Below are 21266 nucleotides of genomic sequence, written 5' to 3' on the forward strand. Positions count from 1 at the left end.
CAGTCTGTACAGTAACAAATGACAGTAAGAATTTACAGGAAGTTTGCAGAGCTCAGAGTGTTCAAACTTGTGAATTTTTAAAAAATTCCCTTAATAGTAATGAATGACCCTTAAAAAAGGGTCTTGAGCTCTCTGGGACGCCACCCAAGTGAGGGGGGACTATATAAATGCAAGTTGTTGTCAAAGATCAAGGGAATATAATGGGGAAACTGTACAGGCACAGACCCCGAGGGAAGAAAGGGCAGGAGATTGGGATTAGATGCAGAGGGCAGACTGAGCAGATAGTAATAATAATAATAATAATAATCCTTGCATTTGATATAGCGCTTTTCACGTCGGGAGGACGTCCCAAAGCGCTTCACAGAGTACACTGTAAAGTGAATTGACTGTATATTTGTGGGCGAACGCGGCAGCCAATCGCGCACAGCAATGTCCCACAAACAGATTGAAAATGACCAATTTATTATTGTATTGTTTTGGAGGATTATTATTAGGCTCTGTGTGGAGTAAGGAAACTTGCCCGAGGTTTCGCCCTCTGCCTGGAATTGAACTCAGGTCTCTCGCTTGCAAAGCGAGTGCTCTAACCACTGAGCTACAGGACTCCACGAGTACAGCAGATAAACAACACCTCCTGTTACACACACAGAAATATACACACACACAATACACACACAATACACACATAATATACACACAAACCCACCGGTGCAGTGTCGGTGTTCCCCGCCAGGAGGCGCCGCTGCAGCGGGAAGCGGGAGTGGCGGTTGGGGCCGCCATGTCTGTGGTTTTCGTGCCTCCGAGACTCCGGGGAAAGTATGAGATTAACCCGTCCACCATCCAGCGGGTGAGTCCGAGGCCCGGAGTCGGGTCGCGAGGCGCCGGTCTGAGAATGTGCGGCAGCGCCGGGCCTGACCCCCGGGCCCAGCGCCGGGCCTGACCCCCGGGCCGGACCCCCGGGCCGGACCCCCGGGCCCAGCGCCGGGCCGGACCCCCGGGCCCAGCGCCGGGCCTGACCCCCGGGCCTGACCCCCGGGCCTGACCCCCGGGCCCAGCGCCGGGCCTGACCCGCGCTCCCGTCACCGTTCAGGGCCTCAGACATCCGGACTTCTCCCTCAGCGGCCGAGACCGGAGAGGCGGCTCCGGCCCCGGGGTCTGAGCAGCTAAACCACACCACCCGCCCCTGAAACACCGCCTGACGGCAGCGCCCCCCCGGGCAGCCCCCCCCCCCCCGGGCAGCCCCCCCCCCCGGGCAGCGCCCCGGAGGGTCAGTGTGTGGGGTGTAACCCCCCCCAGGGTCAGTGTGTGGGGTGTAACCCCCCCCAGGGTCAGTGTGTGGGGTGTAACCCCCCCCAGGGTCAGTGTGTGGGGTGTAACCCCCCCCAGGGTCAGTGTGTGGGGTGTAACCCCCCCCCAGGGTCAGTGTGTGGGGTGTAACCCCCCCCCAGGGTCAGTGTGTGGGGTGTAACCCCCCCCAGGGTCAGTGTGTGGGGTGTAACCCCCCCCAGGGTCAGTGTGTGGGGTGTAACCCCCCCCAGGGTCAGTGTGTGGGGTGTAACCCCCCCCAGGGTCAGTGTGTGGGGTGTAACCCCCCCCAGGGTCAGTGTGTGGGGTGTAACCCCCCCCAGGGTCAGTGTGTGGGGTGTAACCCCCCCCAGGGTCAGTGTGTGGGGTGTAACCCCCCTCCCGGGTTTCTCTGTTGTCAGTTACTGGATGAGAACAATCAGCTGATTCAGTGCATTGTGGAGTATCAGAACAAAGGGAAGGCGGCCGAGTGCACACAGTGAGTACTTCGGTTCATTATCTCACGTTGGGAGGTGGCGTTCTGGTACCTGTCTGAATGGGTTAGAAGTTGACTTAAGGCAAAAAGCAACCTGACGAGGTAGACCACCACAACAAAGAAACAAGGCCTTCGGTCCAACTAGTCCGTGCCGGTGTTTATATTACCCCCCTCCCCCTCTATTCCCAGATCAGCAGGCAGGTGAGTGGGAGAGAGTCAGGTAATACTGGAGGATCAAATGGGGGAAAAGATTCTTTTTACTTTAATCTCTCCTCGTCCCCCTTCAAGTCCATGAACCAAATTATGACTGGAGAGAGTGGGGACAGCCATGAGGAACAGGTAGCTTCCACCCTCCCCCCAACTGTGGGCAGAAGAAAATCAGCTAATGCAGACTAAAGATCAAGCCTGGGACCTTCCAGCTCTGTAAGTCTTAACGCCCACACAGCGCAGTGGCTTTATTTGAGGGACTGTTGTTCTCTGCTGCAGCACCGTGCTCTGAGCATAACGATTCAGATTAAGATTCTGACCAGTTCTGTTGTAAAGTATTTCTGTAATGGGACGTTAATGTCTGCTCTGCCACTTGCCTTTTGCCCAGGTACCAGCAGATTCTACACAGGAACCTCATCTACTTAGCCACCATCGCAGACTCCAGCCAGAATGCACCAAGTCCTCAGCCCGTGGTGAGTGTGGCTCTGGGAGAACAGACTCTGTGAGGAAGGAATATTCCAGATTGTCCAGAAGAGATCAGGAAATCCTTTTCTCTTACTTTCAGCTTCTAATAATTCACCATTGCATCCTATCTTGGTCTCTTATTTCCATCGATACTCTGGTCATTGCTGTTTGTGAACCTTCTTCTCTTGTTCCTCCCAAATTCTGTCAACTCTTCAACCGAGCCTTCAGCTCCCCTCTCAACTCTCTACCCCCTCCTCGCTCCCTCCCTTCCCTCCTCTCGCCCTGACCATTTCCCCCCTGCTCGGGTCCCAACTCAACTGTCCAGCGCCTTTTGGACGTCCTCCCGACGTGAAAGGCTCTCTATAAATGAAATCTTGTTGTTCTCTCTCGTCATCCTCACTGAGAATCCAAACTCATCGCAGCATCTCCTCTGCTTTTCTAACACTTCAAGTCTACGAAACTGATTTCCTCTTCTCTCTCTGACCCTCGGCTTTCTCAATTTAAAAAGAACTTATTGACTCGATGTGTTTGCTTGTGATCTAATGGAAAAATTGAGTGAGTAGGGAACCCACAGAAACTTAGTAAGATTTGTTTACAATGTTTGTGTTGGACAACCGTTGGCATCTGTTTGCCGTCCTATGTGCATGTGACAGTGGCGTGTGCTAGCTGTGTGACGGTGGCATGTGCTGGTTGCGTGTGGTTGCTGTGTGTGTGCATGTGACAGTGGCTGCATGAACGGCAGAATATGATGACTTGGGTTTGTAATTTGGGTTTTCTTCTCTTCAGGGATTGGGTCAGGCGATGCCCACAGGCTCCGGGGGGAGTGTAGACCCCATGGGGAGTGGGACCCCCCCCCCTGGACCACACACTAATCTAATGCCTGGTAAGGGTCAGCTCCCACAGCCTCAAGACTGCGAGTGAATCCCTAAACCTACATCCCGACCGGGGGGTGGGGGCGGTGGGGAGTGTGAATGGACAGCATCACAGAGTGAGGCCAGGAAGATGCAGAGATCTAGTCAGAGGAACAGAGGACAAACAGAGAAATAATAATAATCCTTGCATTTGATATAGCACTTTTCACGTCTTCGGGACATCTCAAAGCGCTTCACAGAATAGACTGTAAAGTGAATTGATTGTATATTTTGTGGGCAAAACATGCAGCGAATTGCGCACAGCAGCGTCCCCACAAACAGTCGTGGATTGAAGTGACCAATTTATTAATGTTATATTATATAACCCTTTGCAGACCAATTTGAAGTATTGTGTAAGCTCTGATTGCCACATTACGGGAAGGAGAGAAGCATTAGAGAGAGAAAAAGGACAGTGTAGATTTACCAGGTATCAGTGGATACAGCTATCAGGAAAGAATGGACTTGTTGGAGATTTCCTCTCTGGAGTTGAGATGATCGAGAGGGGACCTGATTGAGGGGTTTAAGGGTCGGTGTTGTTAGGTTATTATTATTTGTTGGTGAGTCCAGAACAAGGGGCATAAATATAAGAGGCAATAACATACAGAAGAGGGTTTAGGTCTAGGAGAGAGGGTTAGGAGAGGTGGGGGCTGGTGTGGAGTATAAATATTGACAGGAACTAGCTGGGTCAAATGGCCTATTTCAATGCAGCAATTCCTGTAACATACATAAGGGTCAGATATACAGTGAAGCTCCTTCCACATTGTCTCATCAGGTCCTATAACACTGCGTGGGTTTTTGGGAGGGTAGCAGACAAGATGCCATATTGGGCACACTGAGAGGGTGGGGGAAACCGCTGGGAAACGGGAAAGCCTAACTCTGAGTTTGCTCTGCGCTCAGGCACCAGTGACCTGCTGCCTCACAACCAGCTGATGGTGGGCAATGCCGGCTGCCATGTCAACGTGGGAGGCTTCAGCCAAGCTGTCGCCATATCACAAAACCTGCAGCCTGCGGAACAGGGAGGGAATCCAGGACAGCCACTGGGCAGCCTCACACAGCCAGCGGGGCAGCCAGGCCCAGGTATTACTGCCCCGCACACCCTCTCCTGTGCAACACATCCCCCCCCCACCCCACACAAAGGCATAATATGAACAGCTGTTGTTTGTGGACAGTGATGTCTATCCTGTTTGCTGTAAGTTCCTGACTCTCTCTATTCCTGGCAGTTCCTAGCCAGCAGCGAGGACCACAGGGAGATTTCTTTAACGGCCAGTACAACCAGGTTCCCGCGGTGGCAGAGGGAATGAACCGACCGCTTTATAACGAAGGTAATGTGACCGCGGGATCCAGAGCCGGCTTTAATGGTCATACCTTGCACATGCTTACTGGGACACCAGCCCTGCCATCCAGGGTGGCTCTGCCCACCAACTGTCCCTCTGAACAGTCACCTGTGTGTTTGTGTGTGTGTTGCTGATTATCCCTCTTGGTGTGGGTGTGCTGAGCCTGACATCAGGCTGTTTGTTTGTGTGTTACAGGGGTGAGCTGGTATGGAGCGCCGCAGGGCCAGTCACAGCAGATGCCCAGTTACCAGCAGTACAGTGTACAGCAGCAGTTTGCTGGCACTCCACAGGAATTCAGTGAGTTCTAGACCTTTCTTTCTGTTGTGTAGAAGTGCAAAAATGACTAAATGAGCTGGTGAAATTGTTGACATTTGTCTTTTGGCTGAATGTCGCCAGTTGTAAGGGCCAGGCTGGTGTCAGGTCACTGATCATTAACTTAAGAGTCCACACTTTCTGTAGGTTTGGCACAAAGCGCTCAGGGACAATACCTGAACATGCAGCAGCCGCAGGAAGCCGGGCAGCAGTACGTGGTGTTCAGGCCTCAGAACACAGGGCAACAGCCGCAGATGTTCCAGTACAGCCAGGTACAGAGCGCTGGGCCTTACACCAGCTGTAATCAGGCAGTTCAATTCTATTACCCAGTCACTGAGATGGTACGTGGACAAATCGGGGGGTGGGGGGTGATTTCACAAGGGCAACCCCGATAACCGGACACTGGGGTCTACACCCTCTCTGGGATCTGACATTTGAAGGGACTTTATTAAACTCTTGCCCCAATCTTCAGGTGAGATGTTAAACCACAGTCCACCTGCCTATTCTTAAGGTGGACTTAGACTGGCACGATTGGAAAAGAGAAGGGAAATTTCCCCAGTGTCTTGGCTGACTGTCGTGTATTCACCTCATGGCTTGTGGAACTGGTTCAGCACAAACAGCTGCCAGGTTTTCCTACAAAAGTCATCGACATTAATTACTGTTGTGATGCAAGAGAAACACAAGTTCTTTTCCATCTCAATCAAGTACATGGCAAGTGTGCCTGTGTGTGTGTTGGGAGGGTGGGGTGAGGGAGTCTCTCTGTGTGTGGATGGGGGTGAGAAAGTGTGTGGGTGAATGGGGGGCGTTAAGAGAAAGTGTGTGTGTGGGGTTAGAGTGAGAATGTGTGGGTGAGTGGGCGGCATTAAGAAAGTGTGTGTGTGTGGTTAGAGTGAGAGTGTGTATGTGGGGGGTGAGTGTGTGGGGGGGGTTAGAGTGAGCGTGTGTATGTGCATGAGTGTGTGTGTGGTGGGGGGGGACTTTAGTGTGTGTGTGGGGGTGCAGCGTGTGTTAGAGTGAGAGCGTGAGTCGGGGGGTGGGGGCGTGTGTTACAGTGAGACTATGTGTAATGAGGTTTCCCCTGCAGGGTGGGCAGTACGGGAGCCATCAGTAAAGCCTCGCAGCCCCAGCCATGGCTGCTTTTGCACTGAAGACGGATTGAATGAATGGACGGACGAATTTCACACTAGTCGCTGTGGGATGATATTAAATGTTTGTCAGAAAACTGAATTTATAATAGTTTGTTCGTTTTGCCATGTCACTCCCCACAGTGACAAGGTCCATAGACGTACCTTGGGCTAAGTGGGAGTAGTGGCCCTCACATTCCCTCCTCACCATGCTACAGCACTCGTCACTCCTGACAGCTATCAGCTAACCCAGCACATAGCTGAGCTTCAGTCTGTGTGGCAGTGCAGGGACCATAGTTTTCCTCCTTTCTAACCTGTAAAGAGGGAAAAGGAGAGGAAGCGATTCTCTCCCTTTATAAAATCTACATTAGGCAGGTCCTGGTCTTAAACCAATGACACCCTCCCTACCCCCAGCACAGAACTTTACCTTCAAATCCCAACCCCCTAAATCTGCCAATTTCTCTCTCTTCACCTCCCATCCACCCCCCCCCCAAACAAATCTTCCATCTTCAAGCAGAAACACAAATTGGGAACCCATTTGCCATGTGCTTGTTTTTAATGTTGACGGTTAAAGGTCTATTGGAAAAGAGGACTATTGGCCGATAATCCTTCAGATAACTTGCTCATTCACCTCCTGGTTGTTTGTGGAACCTTTTGTGTGCAAACTGGCTGCCAAATAGTCACTACACTGGACAACAATTCCATGTTAAGCACTTTGAAATGTTTTGACTTGCAAGGCTTTCAACTGCAGCAAGCTGATCATACCTCAGGACAACTCGACCCATCACCTCAACTGATGTGTCCTGGAAAGGCACGCACTGAGTGACCAGGGTTCGAAGCAGGGTGTTCGGTGACTTCACAAGTTATTTACTGTTGTGGAATAGATAATTCTAAATAAATACTGACTTTAGAACTCAATTCATCAGTCTTTATGTGAATATCCCTTTCCCAGCGCATGACAGCAAGTGCTGATTAATCTCTCGGCAATTTACAGAAATAGCACAATCCAGGCTCCTCCGCTGGTGTCTGGAAGAGAGCGGCAAGGAACAGCTGGCAAAACCAAAGTACAGAAAATATGTTAAATGTACATCTTTAATAAAGCAATTCTTAATTACAGAAGCCATAAATGATAATACAAAAATTACAATTCCAGTTTGGGGTTTGCTCTCCACACCCAGCGAGTGCATTGGGGACGAGGGAAGCCACGCCCTGGGCACCTGCAGAGCGAGCAAAGGAACTTCAAAGTGTAATAATGGCAAGACTCGTCTGTGCACCAAGTGCCTTACAGCATTGGTGGAGGAAAAACGACACTTTGTGGGGATCTGAAGAATATCAACACATTTACAGCATCTACCAAGGTCAACATTGAAAGGGCACGACAGGATGGCTCTGATAAAATCCCCCCCTCCCCTCGCTTCTGGATGATTGCCACAGACTGGGGTCCGCAACCCGCTTGGCAATGTCGGGGAGAGGCAAAGTTGTGGCTTCCAGCACCATTTACTCCATTAACACCTCCAAAACTAAACAGTTCTCTTCCACACATAGATTCCCAGCTAGCAGAACCCCTTACCCCCCATACACACTTTGGAGAATGTAGGTATATCTAGGACTGAATGGTGTTACTAGGTGTGATGGCACCAGTAACCAGATCACTGGACACCTAGCATTGGGGATTGAGAAACAAAACCATCCGTCAAGCCCAAGCAGGGACAGTTATAGGGTTTAAAGCCTTCAGATTGAAAAAGAATTTGAAGATACAATGCAACCAATACTATCTGATTGTGCAAAGCACTTAACTATAAAAAGTGTCTGTACAGCAAAAAGGTTTCTGTAAACAAGGTAAGTAGTTCATTTTTAAAAAATTCTCTTACTAAAATGGTGTCAATGTATTACAACATAAATACAGGCAACATCGGCGTCTGAAACAGCACAAACACAGACTGCTACCTGACACTTCCAAGGCCCACATTGGCCTGTGTTCTGTGGCCAGGTGTTTGTAGGACTCATTACTTTAAGATCGGGGTCGCTCTACTGTGCTCCCTGTCCTGTTGGCCTTTGAACCAGTCATTTCAGCCAGCTTGAAAAGTGGATTCAGGTGCACATAACCAACAGCAGGCAATCTAAGGTTTGTTTATGAAATCATGCTCCAGCCCCGGGCTCCAGGCCCCAGCCCCGGACTCCAGCCTCTAGCCAGTCAATGCCTGGAACCAAGCAGCATACACCTCCCTGTGCAGGTACTGTGCCCTCCAAACAATGGCACAAACCACTATGCTACACAGAAGCCCCCCCACCCAAAGAAAGGGTGTGGGGGAGAGGGTGTTGGATGGTGGATAAACAAAAAAAGTTTGCGTTTTTCCCAATAAAAGAACTACTCAAACTACTTGGTTTGATCACAGGTTTGGTCACTTGGCAAGTGATTTTATAAAAAGATGTAATGCCCTCTTCCCCCTCCAGAATCCCCCCAACCCACAACACACATTGGTAATGAACAGTGGAGAACAGTTTGACTGATTTACTATAAATAATGAAGAACAACGGCAACTGTGCATGGAGAGCGAGAGTCCAGGTGGATTTTGGAAGCACAGAGTAGCAGCCCTACACAAGGAGATAACATTCCGGACTTGAGGAGCAAGCGGTTTACTACAGGAAAGCTCCCCATCGCCAGCTCCAGAGACCCATTATTTCCAGGATTTGATTAGGATTCTGCACAGCTTTTTGGTAAGTTAACTTGTTGGTAGGATTTGTAGACACATGGACTAGCATGTGCTTTCAGTTATCTTCATTGTAAAACAGGATTGAACAGTATAACCAAGTTAGTCAAATGCACTTTTTAAACCCATGTTTACTAAAAATGTTTTAAAATATACAGTGATGTAATATGACTTTAGAAAATACAAAAATAAGATTAATACTGTTGATGTATTTATACAAGAAATATCAACGCTATGTTTAAGTAAGTGTTAGTCCCTCTAATTGGAAAAGTCATTCTGCACAACACATGCCAATTAGACGTAGGATTTTTTATTTAATATTTAAAGTGTAAAAATACCCTCCAGTCCTCAATGGAATAACTATCCACTACACCCATGCACTTCATTGCAGACTCATTTCCTACAGCCGCTCCTCCCCCACTTTACACTGATCCACAGGGCCCCTGGTCAGGAGGGGAATCTGCTCCACACTCTCCACTGTTGTCAAGGGCAGAGCCACACTGTGGCTCCTTTCCCTGGGGAGATAATGGACAACATTGTGATGGGCAATGGGGAGATCTGATTCCCCAGCCCTGCAGTGAACAAGGCTCACCATGGAGGAAGGGTGGGGGAGTGGGAGAGAAACAGTTCTCATTGGCATCCTGACGAGTACTTACTCTGACAGTGGGCAAGATACTCTCAGCAGCGAAGACCAGAATAATGTATAAAGTGGTAGAAAGGTGAAAGAATCTCAGCAAAAAGTTACAAATCTAAGTTCCCGTTCCACATCCAAACAACCAGACCCAGATCAGAGTGCCATCTCTCTCTGTAGTTTTTAACATCAATTGTGGATGTGAATGAACATACTAAAATATGAAATAGGTACAGGAATGAGGCTAACAGTGCCAAGGTTTACACCCCGAGCTGAGGCCAACCAAGGGCAGAGCGTTCCCTACAAATCCACTGATCACAAGCATTTGAGTGATTAAATCTGACGTGCTCAGCTCAGGGCACAGAGATTAACAGCAGCACTGGAGAAATCTGATAAACCTCCACACTCCCTCCTCCCCAAAAAAGAAAGGTAAATGGATGTGAAAAGGTTTGAAAAATGACTGAAAAGATGCGTTAATAAGTGGAAGTAAACCGTACTCAGGAAAAACTGCAGTTTATGGACCTGTAACAGAAACGTGTTTAAACGCAAAGCAATTACTCATGCCAGACTATTCTTCTGCTAAACTATTCTCCCAAACTCAGCCGTATCTTTCCACAACCCCTAAAGAAAAGGTCATCTTGGGAACAACCCTAATTTACCTTAGAGAGATGGATCAGCATTCTCCACCTAAACTCACTTGCCTGTGATCCATACCCACACTCCTTTAAAGCGGTGAACGTTCAAAGTGGTGAACAAAGCGAAAGACCAGCAGGTCTGATTGCAACAGTGAATACAGCTGCAATACACCAACAGTGAAACACTAGCAATGTGCAAATTCACAACTGCAAACAGAAACGTGAAGAAACACCCCACAACCAAACTCCAAACCCTGTTTCATTGGCACAGCTGTAGCTATAGGCACAGCTATAGGAATAGCTGTAGGAATAGGTATAGGAGGCCACTTTGCAATGTGTAGGGAATAAATATTGAAAAAGTAATTTTTGTCCAGATTGTTTAAAGATATAAGTTTGTCCACATTATTGTCTGAGGGGAACAGAGGCCAGATCTGCAACACAAGGTCGCCCTTCACAGTGGACTCGGGGATGGTGGGGGGGTGGGGGTTGCAGCTTCATGGAACAGGAACATCTGTTGATGACTGAGACCAAACACCTCACTGGCTGTGGATGAAATCAGGTTAAGGAGGAACCAAAATAATCTGATAAAAAATATAAAAGCAGCTGAGCTCAGACAGGAGGTGTAGTTTGACGTTGTTATCGCAGGCTCCATCACTCGGGTCAGAGCCGGCAGATTCAGGAGAAGAATTCAAGACTTGAGCTTAGTGACAGATCTGAGAACAGCTGCTGGCTCCTTCCCACTGACTGAGGTTCCTCGCTGGCTTCTTACTAGCCAGAGCTGAGGCACGACATCAGCTTGTTCAGGGGAAATGTGTAACTTTTCTTTCTTTCCCAACTCTCAAACTGGAACTTAGCTGCAAGCGAGTAACTAGGTAAACATACCGAGTGCTCAGCCAGGTCCCAATGGAGCTTAACCTGTTGTGTTATTATTTGGCAGCTGTGGACACTTCATGGAGAGAAAGTGATTCATTGACCTGACCCACTGAACTTGCACCCCCAGCCCCATTCTCTTTTGCTCGAGTCCCTACAGACCACGATTAACTATTTATAAAAATAAAATTAAAAAAGTACAAAAAAATTAGATGGTTTTTTAAACAGGTTTTCAATACAAGTATAAACAGTTTGAGCAGCTCTCATATTTAAATAATCTTTTGTAGCTTAATCTTGAGTCATTTATACAACTGTATTCAAGCACAGTGCCAGGGTACTGCCCAGAGTCAGGTTATAGAGATAGGTGCAAAGTATTATTTCTCCAGAAACAACGGTCTGTAAGCAGCGACACACTGAACATCCTGGTCTGCTTCTAAAACAGGAAAAGCCCAGAACAATAAAGTGAAAACCTCAAACCTCAGGACACAAATCCAGCAACTCACAATGAACAATGATTAATTACGCTGTCCTTCCAGGGAACTCATTTGGCTCATCCTTTTTGCACATGTTGGATCGAATGCTGGAATGAGATTCCACATAACCTCCTCATGCTGCCAGGTGCCACTGTTTATCACGTTCTGCCTTTAACCTGCTGCCCAGAGGAGCCCTGCGGTGTGCCACTGCAGACTGGCTGGGATTCCCGCTTGGGAGCTAGGGCCTCACTAACTTACTGATATTGGGGGAAATCCTACAACTGGTGAGTTACCAAGTGTTTCCAACCAGCAACTTAAAAGCATAGAACACATAACGAGGGGCTACGCATGGAAGCACTGACCAGCATGTGACTATCTGTTTCTCAGCATCAGGGAAACGCCTAGATCCCCTTCCCAATTCATTCTGAAAGCTCAATACTGGTGCAGATAGGACTGCCTCCGCTCCTGTTTGACAGGGTAAGATTTGAAGCCTTTGTTCATGGCTTTGTGCTGGGAAGCCTGTTGCTGCTGTGAGTAGGAGAAGCTGGAAGAGATCCCTGTAGAAGGAGAGCCATCGCTGGCAGTGGACCACACAGGAGGCTGGAGAATCTGCATGGAGTCGTTCCACTGACTGACTGGGTTATTCATCTGGTACAAAGAGGTACTCTGGCTGCTCAGAGGGGCTGAGTGTTGCCACGGTGCTTTAGGAGGCCAAGTTTTGGTTTTGTTATCCTGTCAAAGAAATTGCTGTAATTGGTGTAATACAGTGATAGATAACCTAGATAACATGCACATCCCTTAGCCACATCCCCCTCTCCCGCTCCCTCCCAAAGGCAATAGAAATCACACAATCATCACTCAATAGCAAACAGTTATAAACCCCAATGCTCTACAGAAAGAGGGTCTTGTTACTGTACCTGGCTAAGATCATCGAGTGTGGATAAGAGAGGAGGAGATGGTAAAGTGGAAGTCTCGTGTTCGCCACTGCTGTGTTTCCTGAGCACAAGGAAAGAATGGTAAGTTGCATAAACACTTGTGCACACACACACAATACTCACATACACACTTAAACATTATCCATTCCAAATCCAACCCTCTGCGCTTTCCACATACACTTTTACACGGTTTCTCTTCAAATACTTATCCAATTCCCTTTCAAATATCTCAGCCTCACTGACGCTTCCCCCCTTGTATACAGTGATTACCTCAGTTACCTCAGTGTCTGCTTCACAATTAAGAGTGTCTTACCTCCTCTGTTTGACAGCAGCAACAAGGTCAGGCCCTGAGAACATGGAGAACAAACTATCCCCATTAACAGAGGAGGTCTCATCGCTGGAGCTGGCAGAGTCCCCCTGGGTCCCAGACCAGCTCACCACATCCCTGTAAAAATCAGAAGAACATCCACCTGTTCAGATTCAGACTACAATGTGAGCAGTGTCTCAGCCTGGAGGCTGCTGGAAGTTAGTGTATGAGCTCTGGTGTTTTTGGAGAGGGTGGGGAAAAAGAGAAATGGGAAAATGATGCTTGTGTTCCATCTACTGGATGTGAGTGTAACCCTGAAGAGAATTCATTGACCAGGTACAAGCAATAGTGAGGATAGAGAGATAAACTTGTAATGACATAACTGTCCAATCATCTCAAAGTACTTCAGGGATAATTGCTGCCAAGTGTAATGACTGTTTGTAGGCAAAACAGCTCCACCGGACTGTAACATTAACAATAACAAGGCAAAAGCAAAGATGCTGAACGTGAGGTGATCTAGTCTACGGTGCCCCAGCGCCATCCCACTGGTGACAATGATGATGCAATAATGATGACACATGCTCCTCGCTGAGCTTGCAAATGGGCAGCATTTCAACAAGGTCCAAGTGTTGCTGGACTGGCAATATGTGAATTATTAGTCACGGCCTTGCGCACACCTCGAGCACTGCTGCACAAACGTACCCCTCTGTGAAGTACTCGGGAGGCTGCCAAGTCCTGTGAGGCTCGTCAGACACCGGCCAGTTGGTGCGAGCGGTGCTGTGACGCCGCACGTGCTGTGCTTGCCGTTTCTGCTGCATCACCTGGTTCACCCCGGCCACGTACCGGGCAAACTCTGGGTCAGAGCCAACTGAGTGTGCAACAAATAAATTCCATCAGTCAGTCAAGCTTCCCACATAATCAACTCTTTCCAAAGTAATTATAATCCGTGTAATTCTTTAAGCTCAACAGTTTACTTCAGTGACAAAGAGCTAATTTAACAGCCGTCAGTTTTTGATAATCATCTTTGTTGAGAGGAAAATATCCTGTGATAGATTAAGTTTGAAAATTACATACAGTGATGGACTGAGAGGAGAGAAGCGTAGACAGGCGAGAGGGAGGGAGGCATGCACACACAAGTTTATACTTTTGTCTTGAATCTTAGTGAAGATCAGAAGATTTAGACCAGGGCCTTCCTGGCCTTAAAGCTCAGCATCATAAGCCACAGTGCATTTGCCCAAAGAATTATTGGGAAGCCTGAAGCAGATGACATATTTAAAAACCTGCCTGATGTAAACACTGTACCTGCAGGATCAAAGGGAAGGATGTCTCCCAGCATTCCGAACACTCCGTCGCTCTGGACCCGGTTTGGCCAGGTGTTGTTCCTAGTGTTTCCTGCTTTCGGGCCCAACATATCAGCCATGACATTGTCCATGATACTGTCCATGTAATTCCCCACGAGACCCAGGCTGTACAGGTCTGAGCTCAGGTCATTGTGAACAGGGCTGTTCCATTGGCCCACAGGGCCGAGGGGGGACACACCAGCTGCACTCTGTGGTGGCTGCTGGGAGGGACTATTTGGCCATTTCCCGGGTACTCGAGGAGTCTGTGGTCGGGGTGCGGGGGGCTGCTGTGGTGGGGGTGGGGGGAGGGGCGGTGGTTGACCAATGGGCTGGAGGAGATGTTGATAATATTGCAATTGCTGCTGCTTTTGTGCAGAGTGCGGGTGATGTAGGACGTGCTGGGAGGGGTGGAGTGGAGCGTGACATGCTGCCGGTGGTGGTGGCTGCTGCAGTGCGGCTGCTTTCTGCTCTGGGGCCCCGGCCGATGCACTCGAATTCCTCCTGTTGGTGAGCGGTGACGCCTGCTGCGATTTGCCCATGTTAAAGCCAGAGAGGAAATCAATGACGTCTTGCATCTCCTGGTCACTGGGCAGCTTGATGCCTTGCTCTTCCTTGCCCTCAATCCCCTTAAAAAAGCTTTCCCTTTTGTCCAGTGAAAAGCCATTGACCATGGGACTGGAGGCCCCCTGTGCCACTAAGCACGAATCTCCGCTCTTGGGGAAACTGCCGATGTTCAGGATGCTCTGCAGCCTGAGATCGGTCTGGCTGGAGCCCTTGGCTTTCCTGTCTTCCTCTGAGCTGCCGATGGAGAAGCCGCCTTTGGAAGGAGTGCTGGGGATGGAGAAGCTGCCACTGCTGCTAGTGCTGGCACTGCTGCTGCACGATCCTCGCTTGGTAAAACGAGACGTCAGCTTCGCAAAGGTCTTCTGTAGCCCGCCAGAGGCCTTCACAACAGTTCCGTTCCCGGAGGGCAGGTCAATGTGACCCCCAAAGTCAGGGCTCTCTCGTCGCAGCTGGATTTGAATGCTCGGCAAAACTTGCTCTCTGTGACATTAACAACAAAATCATAATAACCCAAGAGAATGAGACAAATAGTTGGAAGAGAAATATGAAAGTGTGTGTGTGTGTGGGGGGGGGGTATGAGTATTGGGGAGTGGGAGTAAATGGGCAGTTGTTCCAGAGAACTGGCACAGACACAAGGGGTCAAAATAACCTCTTTCTATGATTCTGTCAAACAATGACTAGATATCTTCTGTGAGGACATCATAGAGTCCAACCCTGAGACCAATCCTTTCCCCCATTGTGGCAGGTACCAGAAACGGCAAACAGCCTGTGTTCAGGGCATGTCAGATCAACTCCTTACCCAGCACCAATTAGTGACAAACTTTATGTTGCTACATACAAGGGGGATAAACACATCTAATCTAAAATGATTCTCCCCCACACCAATTTTCTCCTCTCCATTTCTTCCTTTTCCCTGACAGAAAGGGTTCATGATATCAAATTGATTAATTTTCCTCTCCTTAGCTCAGAGGAAACCAACACAGCCCTGGCTGAGCTCACTGATTAGCTTGGCACACAGCTTACATTCCTCACAGCTATTTAGGGGGCTGTTTTTCACACATCTCTCCCCTCTCCCACCCCCCATTTAAACGCAGACTGTACATACTGGTTACCACCAGAAGGTGGCCTCACAAGCTCACATCCTTATGTCCAGTACAAGGGAACATTTCAGTCAGGCTGCCACAGCAGACATGACATGAATGACACTTACTCCGCAGCTATAACTGGACCCTGCATCAAGCTGGAGTTTCTGGCTAACTGCTAATCATTACATTGTTACGTTTAAAATGAATGCAATAAAATTAAATCCTACCTAAAATTTAAAATGAATTAAAATGAATTTCAGTGGTGGGGGCAGACTGGATAATTCAGAGTACATGCGTCTGGACAGCCAAGATTCACTGCATTTAGAAAACTTTCCGGACACCCCTCAGTCTCTCACAGTACACTACATCGGAGTGAAAAACAGCAGACACAATGGCCCATCACCTCGCAATACTGTACCTTCGTTCCTTCCACCTGGCCAGGTCAAAAATTGCAGTGTACAAAACGTCCACCAGCCCCAGGGTTTTCTCTGGATCCAGACACCTCTGCAGCAGTGACATGGTGGCAGGATCCTCCTTCAAACACCTGGAGAAAAAAACACAACACAAGCTTGACACGTTAGCCTGGCTCTGTCGGTAGTGTGCTCACCTCGAGGTTTCAGGCTGAGACTTTGAGCTGGCACTGAAGTGCGGAACTGCATTGTCGAAGTTGGAACCTTCTGATGTTTCAGCTGAATGTCAATGATCCCAATGAATCCCAACTCCAGTCTCGACAATATTCCTCCCTCAACCAAAACACATCCATTGGTCATTCACCTCACTGTTGTACATAGATAGCTAGTACAGATTAGCTACCATGTTTGCCATCATTAACAGCCACTACACTGCAGGAAAATGCCTATGGGATGCCCTTGGAGATTTATTTATTTATATAAAACACGTTTCCCCTCAGCATTTAAACACTTTACACAAAATGCTGGCTAATAATCAGAACAGCTGTCGCGTCCGGGGAGAGCACACATGCTCCCAGATACAACAGGTTATTTTGAAACCTAGAGCTGATGTCACATAGGCAGCGCTAATTATAGTCACCTTTGGCCGCTGGAATACCACAAAATATTCAGGTTACGATCAGAGCACCTGGGCACAGCACCACTAACGGCTCATCGTGGCAGGATTATATTCTCTACTCCAGTAGGAAGGCCTGAGTGAGGGAGTGTTCTGCTACCAAAGTACTGAAAAGGTCAACATTGCTATTTTTAAGAGCGTTCTCAGCCCCCAAAGACTGGCTGAGGAGCTCAACAAACCTAGTGTACAATACTGAGCAAGGAAGGCCTCAATGGGTCCGTGCTGACTTCATCAATCAGAGGCTGGGTAGAAGCTCAGCCAATGGACAAGGTGAACAAACCATGTCTGTGAAGCCCATGTACCAGGCGAGCGCAAGGTTTCTCTCTAAAACCCAAGAGGCCATCATATCTCACAGCCCACAGACACACAGACAGATATGTAAGTAAAGCCACTTCTACAGGTACTTGATCACAACTGAACTGGCAGGAGTATTACTCCCACACATGAATCAGGTAACTAGATTACCATTAATAGTATCCCCCAAGGTAAGCTTACGAGTTAAAGCTCAATATTTGAATAAATATCAGCAATTAATAGTGAATCATATAACGATGGTGATCATGTGAAGCATGTATGTGTGTATACTGTTAATAGGGTGCTGTTGTTGGGTAATATTAGATAGTGTTTCTATCTTGCGAATTTCTGTTTCTTGTCCAAGGCTGGGGGACCCCAGAGGTTACCTTGCGGATGGAGTACTGCTGGATTTAATCAGCTCAAAGTAAAATTTCTTCTTAAAAAAGAGTAAAATTTAAATCTTTGAAAGAGGAGAAATCTTTATAATATAAGACCCAAACCCCTGCATTATTCCATGTCACTGCTCTCCTACCATGTTTTATTTGTGTAAAGAGGACACTCTGAGCTCCAATTCAATTGAGAGACCCCATTAACACTAAAAAAGGCAACATGACCACATAACCTGAACCCCAAACCAACACACATCAATAGGAGATCAATCAGTAGCCCTGTTTATACAGCATGAATGCCATGTGCAACCTATCAAATGGTCTATTTATACCCTCCTGACACCAGCCCAGGCTCAGGAACTCTCCAACCCAACTCCTTCATCATGTCACTCTAACCATGGGAGAGAAGAGATATCAGACTAAAGCTGGCATAATGCATCACTTCCGTCACAAAAAAACAACTTACCACGTTGAAGGGACTTGAACGATGATTCTGGAACCTTCCAGACTGATCTGTGGAGCATAGGCCTCTTTGTTCTCGATTTGTGCTGTATCTACCACAACCTGTTAGTTTATAAAAACACAGTTCAGTCTAACGCTGCTCCATTCCCAGAATTATTTTTTTCTTGGGGTGGTGGGGGGAAGAGAGAGTAGGAGATGCTCAGATGGGTTATACTTTCCATAAAGCAACATTGGGATTACAGGAAGAATAAGTGTAAAGGCAAGTCTCCACATTTCCAGTAGTTTTATAAAGTGCAAAGAGAAAAAGATACATAAATATTAGAAAGAGTTCAGTGAAAAAGTCAGTGTGGAAATTAATCACCATGCTTAGATGTTTCCAAATCAGACAGAGTTCCATATTTACATGTCACCACGCACTGAAATTTCTCCACGTCTGTAAAGGAATGCACACTCACACCTGGTTTACGCAATTCTGGAGAGTATTAGGTGCAGGTTGATGAGAGCCAAGGCTTGAAGACCCCAGAGTGTGAGCTGAAGCACTGCTCAATTTAACCAGCTAAAACTGCATAGCTTGCTATTTTTGAGAGTACTGTTTGCCGAGTTTCCTGCTGCGTGTCCAGCTAGGACCCTACCTTTTAGGACTTTGGATTGCAGAGTTAACAAGAGCTGAAAGATTCTCTGCCCCCAGTAACTGGTCTGCCCCTCCAAGTCCTGCCACAATCTACTGTCTCTGTACTGTACTTGAAGTTAGGCAAGAATAAGAAAGGAGACTTTGGGGAGCAGCGATCACAGTAATATTGATAAAACAGGAGATAGTAGAGGACGGAGGCAAATTTCCACACTAACCAGACTGACACTGAATCAGAAACATTCTGTCATTTGAACTAACCACAATAGAACAAAAACTCCAGTCAGTCACTCACCAAGCCTGCCTGGCCAAAGAGCAACTGCACAGCAGTCTTGCAGGCACCTCGCCAAGTGGAGGGACAGACCTGATTGAGGATCTCAGTTGTTGGGGAATCATCTTGTGGAGCAATGCCATTCTGGCCGGCTGCCTCTTTGATTAGTTGCACCATCGCTTGCTGCAAAGGGTTAGAAACAAGGCCATCGATGGCTTTTCAGTTGCCAGTCATGTGTAACAAAAAAAGCTCTCATGTTCTGTACAGATCTTCACTTTAAGGAAAGAAACAGGATAGGCTTGTGGTATAAGACAGGCTGATCATGCCAGAGGTACAGAGAAGGACTGGACCATCACTTTCAGACAGCTAGCTTCATTTTATGTGTGTGTGTGTGTGTGTGTGTGTCGGTAGGGGGGGGGGGAGAGAGAGAATGACTCACTCTTGATTTTCTCTCTAATCTAGCCTTTTATGCTATGCACATCAGGCAGCAGAGATATGTAAAGAGTTTAAAATATGCCAACACAATGCAGGAAAGTGTGGACTTGGCTGATAGCAGCTAGAGTGATGGGGTAGTTACAGTCTGCCTCCAAACCCTGATGAGGAGCTGTGGAGTTGGGAGGGTAAATAAACAGTGAGGGTTATTATCTGATATTTAGCCAACGATCTTTGAGGAAGGCTTGGGTGCAGTATCTTCCAAATACACTGCTGATACTCAAACTGTCCATCTGGGTGAGGTAGCTCAGGAAACCATACCCTGAGTCAGAGTCACGGGGCAGAGGGAGAAACTAATATTTTGTAAATGAAAAGAATCAGAGCTAATCCTCAAGTTAATGTAAAATCAAACACAAATATAATGCAAACAGTGCTACTGTCACAAATCACATGGTGTTATCTCAAAACAGACAGTGCGATCAAGTTATGAGACCAATTATGCTTTTAATAGTTGTTAAAAGAAACAGCGGAGGTGAGAAGAAATGTTTTCACACAGCGAGTTGTTCAGATCTGGAATGCATTGCCATGAAAGGGGTGGTGGAAGCCGATTCAACAACAACTTTTAAGAGAGTAGATAATTGTTTGGGGAGAACAAGTTTGCAGACTCTGGGTAGAGAGTGAGGTTGAATTGGATAGCTCTTTTCAAAGCCGTCACAGACACGATGGGCCGAATGGCCTCCTTCTGTGCTGTATAATTCTATGATTCTATACTTCAAACCGATTCCTCAAACTGTATCATTGCTGTTGAGATCAGAATTAAAACTAGGTTACTCAGTAAAAGCCAGATTGTGTCACACATCTACTTTCAAGGATGCTTTGCACTGTCTGAGGCAATACGTCTCAAACTTCCTGATCTTACAATGACTTTGCCTGACAATCCCCAGCATTTGGTTGAGTGACAACAACAACAAGATAACATTTGTATAGCGCCTTTCATGTCGGGAGGATGCCCCAAGGTGCTGGACTGTGTACAGCACTTCAGACCCGAGCTGGGTGGGGGGGGAGAAGGGAGGTGACCGATGGCATGGTCGAAGAGGAGGGTTTTGAGGCGGGACTTGAAGGAGGCTAAGGAGGGGGTGAGGTGGAGTGACCCGCATTTAGTGTTTGGATGAAAGGCATCAGACACTTGAAACGGCACATTTTAAAAAAAGACCACTTGTGAGAGGTAAGAGGGAAAGTGGGGCTGCGAGGACAGGAAGGTAGACATTTAATAAATGTTAAACTGACCAATAATTACATAATTGATGCACTTCAGTGACCACAAATATTTCCACCTCGCTTTAACAAATGGTGATTTCCCACAAACTTACTGGGAGTCAGCACTCCCATTCCCTCATTTAGACTTCAATGTACCAGAAGCTTCCTTTGCCTTATCACCCCCTAGGGTTCAGTCCTTTTGCAGGTTTTATTTTCCTCACAGCTCCGTATGACATAACTTCACAGCTGCCTGGGCTGGGACTGCTCTGTCAATCATCAGCAGGCGCCTGTTCACAACAGGTCAGACCAACATATTCCAACAACAACAAAATTACATTTGTATAACGCCTTTCAAGTCGGGAGGATGTCCCAAGGCGCAGTGTTTCATACCTGAGTGTCCGGGGGGCAGAGTAATCAAAGGCACGGTCGAAGAGAAGGGTCTTGAAATGGGTTTTGAAGGAGGCAAGGGGGGGCGCGAGGCAGAGGGACTGTGGGATGGATTTCCAGAGTATGGGGGCAGAGTGGCTGAAGGCCCGCCTGCTAATGGTGGGGCGGGGGACGCGAAGCAGACCAGAGCACACTGAACTGAGGGAGCGGGCAGGTTGGTAGGGGGTTAGGCCGTTGCAGAGATAGGGGGGAGCAAGGCCACGGAGGGCTTTGAAGGTGAAGACCAGGATCTTAAACTGTATCCTCTGTGAGATGGGAAGCCATTGAAGACGGGCGATAATGGGGGTGATAGTCATGGAATCTGGTGCGGGAGAGGACA

At 47.8% G+C, this 21266-nt stretch overlaps 2 protein-coding genes across 7 annotated transcripts in view; one reads left to right on the plus strand and one right to left on the minus strand.

The window, feature by feature from the left end:
* Positions 1-733: 733 nt before the first annotated feature.
* Positions 734-7048, plus strand: LOC103188067 (protein SSXT). The gene is made up of 9 exons (XM_007907906.2): positions 734-844; positions 1704-1780; positions 2373-2457; positions 3236-3332; positions 4258-4437; positions 4581-4682; positions 4890-4991; positions 5154-5278; positions 6091-7048. The coding sequence occupies exons 1-9, from the start codon at positions 776-778 to the stop codon at positions 6115-6117; spliced, it is 864 nt and encodes a 287-aa protein (XP_007906097.1). The 5' UTR covers positions 734-775; the 3' UTR covers positions 6118-7048.
* Positions 7049-8094: 1046 nt separating this feature from the next.
* The window catches only part of garre1 (granule associated Rac and RHOG effector 1), a 50795-nt gene continuing 37623 nt past the window's right edge, over positions 8095-21266 (minus strand). For 4 of the 6 annotated variants that reach the window (XM_042340544.1, XM_007907902.2, XM_007907901.2 and 1 more), the window contains exons 7-14: positions 18836-18994; positions 17917-18014; positions 16085-16225; positions 13995-15076; positions 13395-13560; positions 12699-12830; positions 12368-12446; positions 8095-12182 (exon numbers count right to left, since the gene is read on the minus strand). In XM_042340544.1, the coding sequence (XP_042196478.1) occupies positions 11883-12182; positions 12368-12446; positions 12699-12830; positions 13395-13560; positions 13995-15076; positions 16085-16225; positions 17917-18014; positions 18836-18994 (2157 nt within the window). In that variant the 3' untranslated portion in view covers positions 8095-11882. Of the gene's footprint in view, positions 12198-12367; positions 12447-12698; positions 12831-13394; positions 13561-13994; positions 15077-16084; positions 16226-17916; positions 18015-18835; positions 18995-21266 lie in introns of all 6 variants that reach the window. The other 2 variants (XM_042340542.1, XM_042340545.1) reach the window with 2 other exon arrangements.

This window comes from Callorhinchus milii, unplaced genomic scaffold, assembly GCF_018977255.1.
Source record: "Callorhinchus milii isolate IMCB2004 unplaced genomic scaffold, IMCB_Cmil_1.0 Scaffold14, whole genome shotgun sequence".
In the NCBI taxonomy this organism is placed as follows: Eukaryota; Metazoa; Chordata; class Chondrichthyes; order Chimaeriformes; family Callorhinchidae; genus Callorhinchus; species Callorhinchus milii.

Coding starts and splice junctions, on each gene's coding strand:
- LOC103188067 (XM_007907906.2), top strand. CDS start 776: ATGTCTGTGGTTTTCGTGCCTCCGAGACTCCGGGGAAAGTATGAGATT. Junction 1,781..2,372: donor AAGGCGGCCGAGTGCACACA/GTGAGTACTTCG, acceptor CCTTTTGCCCAG/GTACCAGCAGATTCTACACA. Junction 4,438..4,580: donor AGCGGGGCAGCCAGGCCCAG/GTATTACTGCCC, acceptor TATTCCTGGCAG/TTCCTAGCCAGCAGCGAGGA.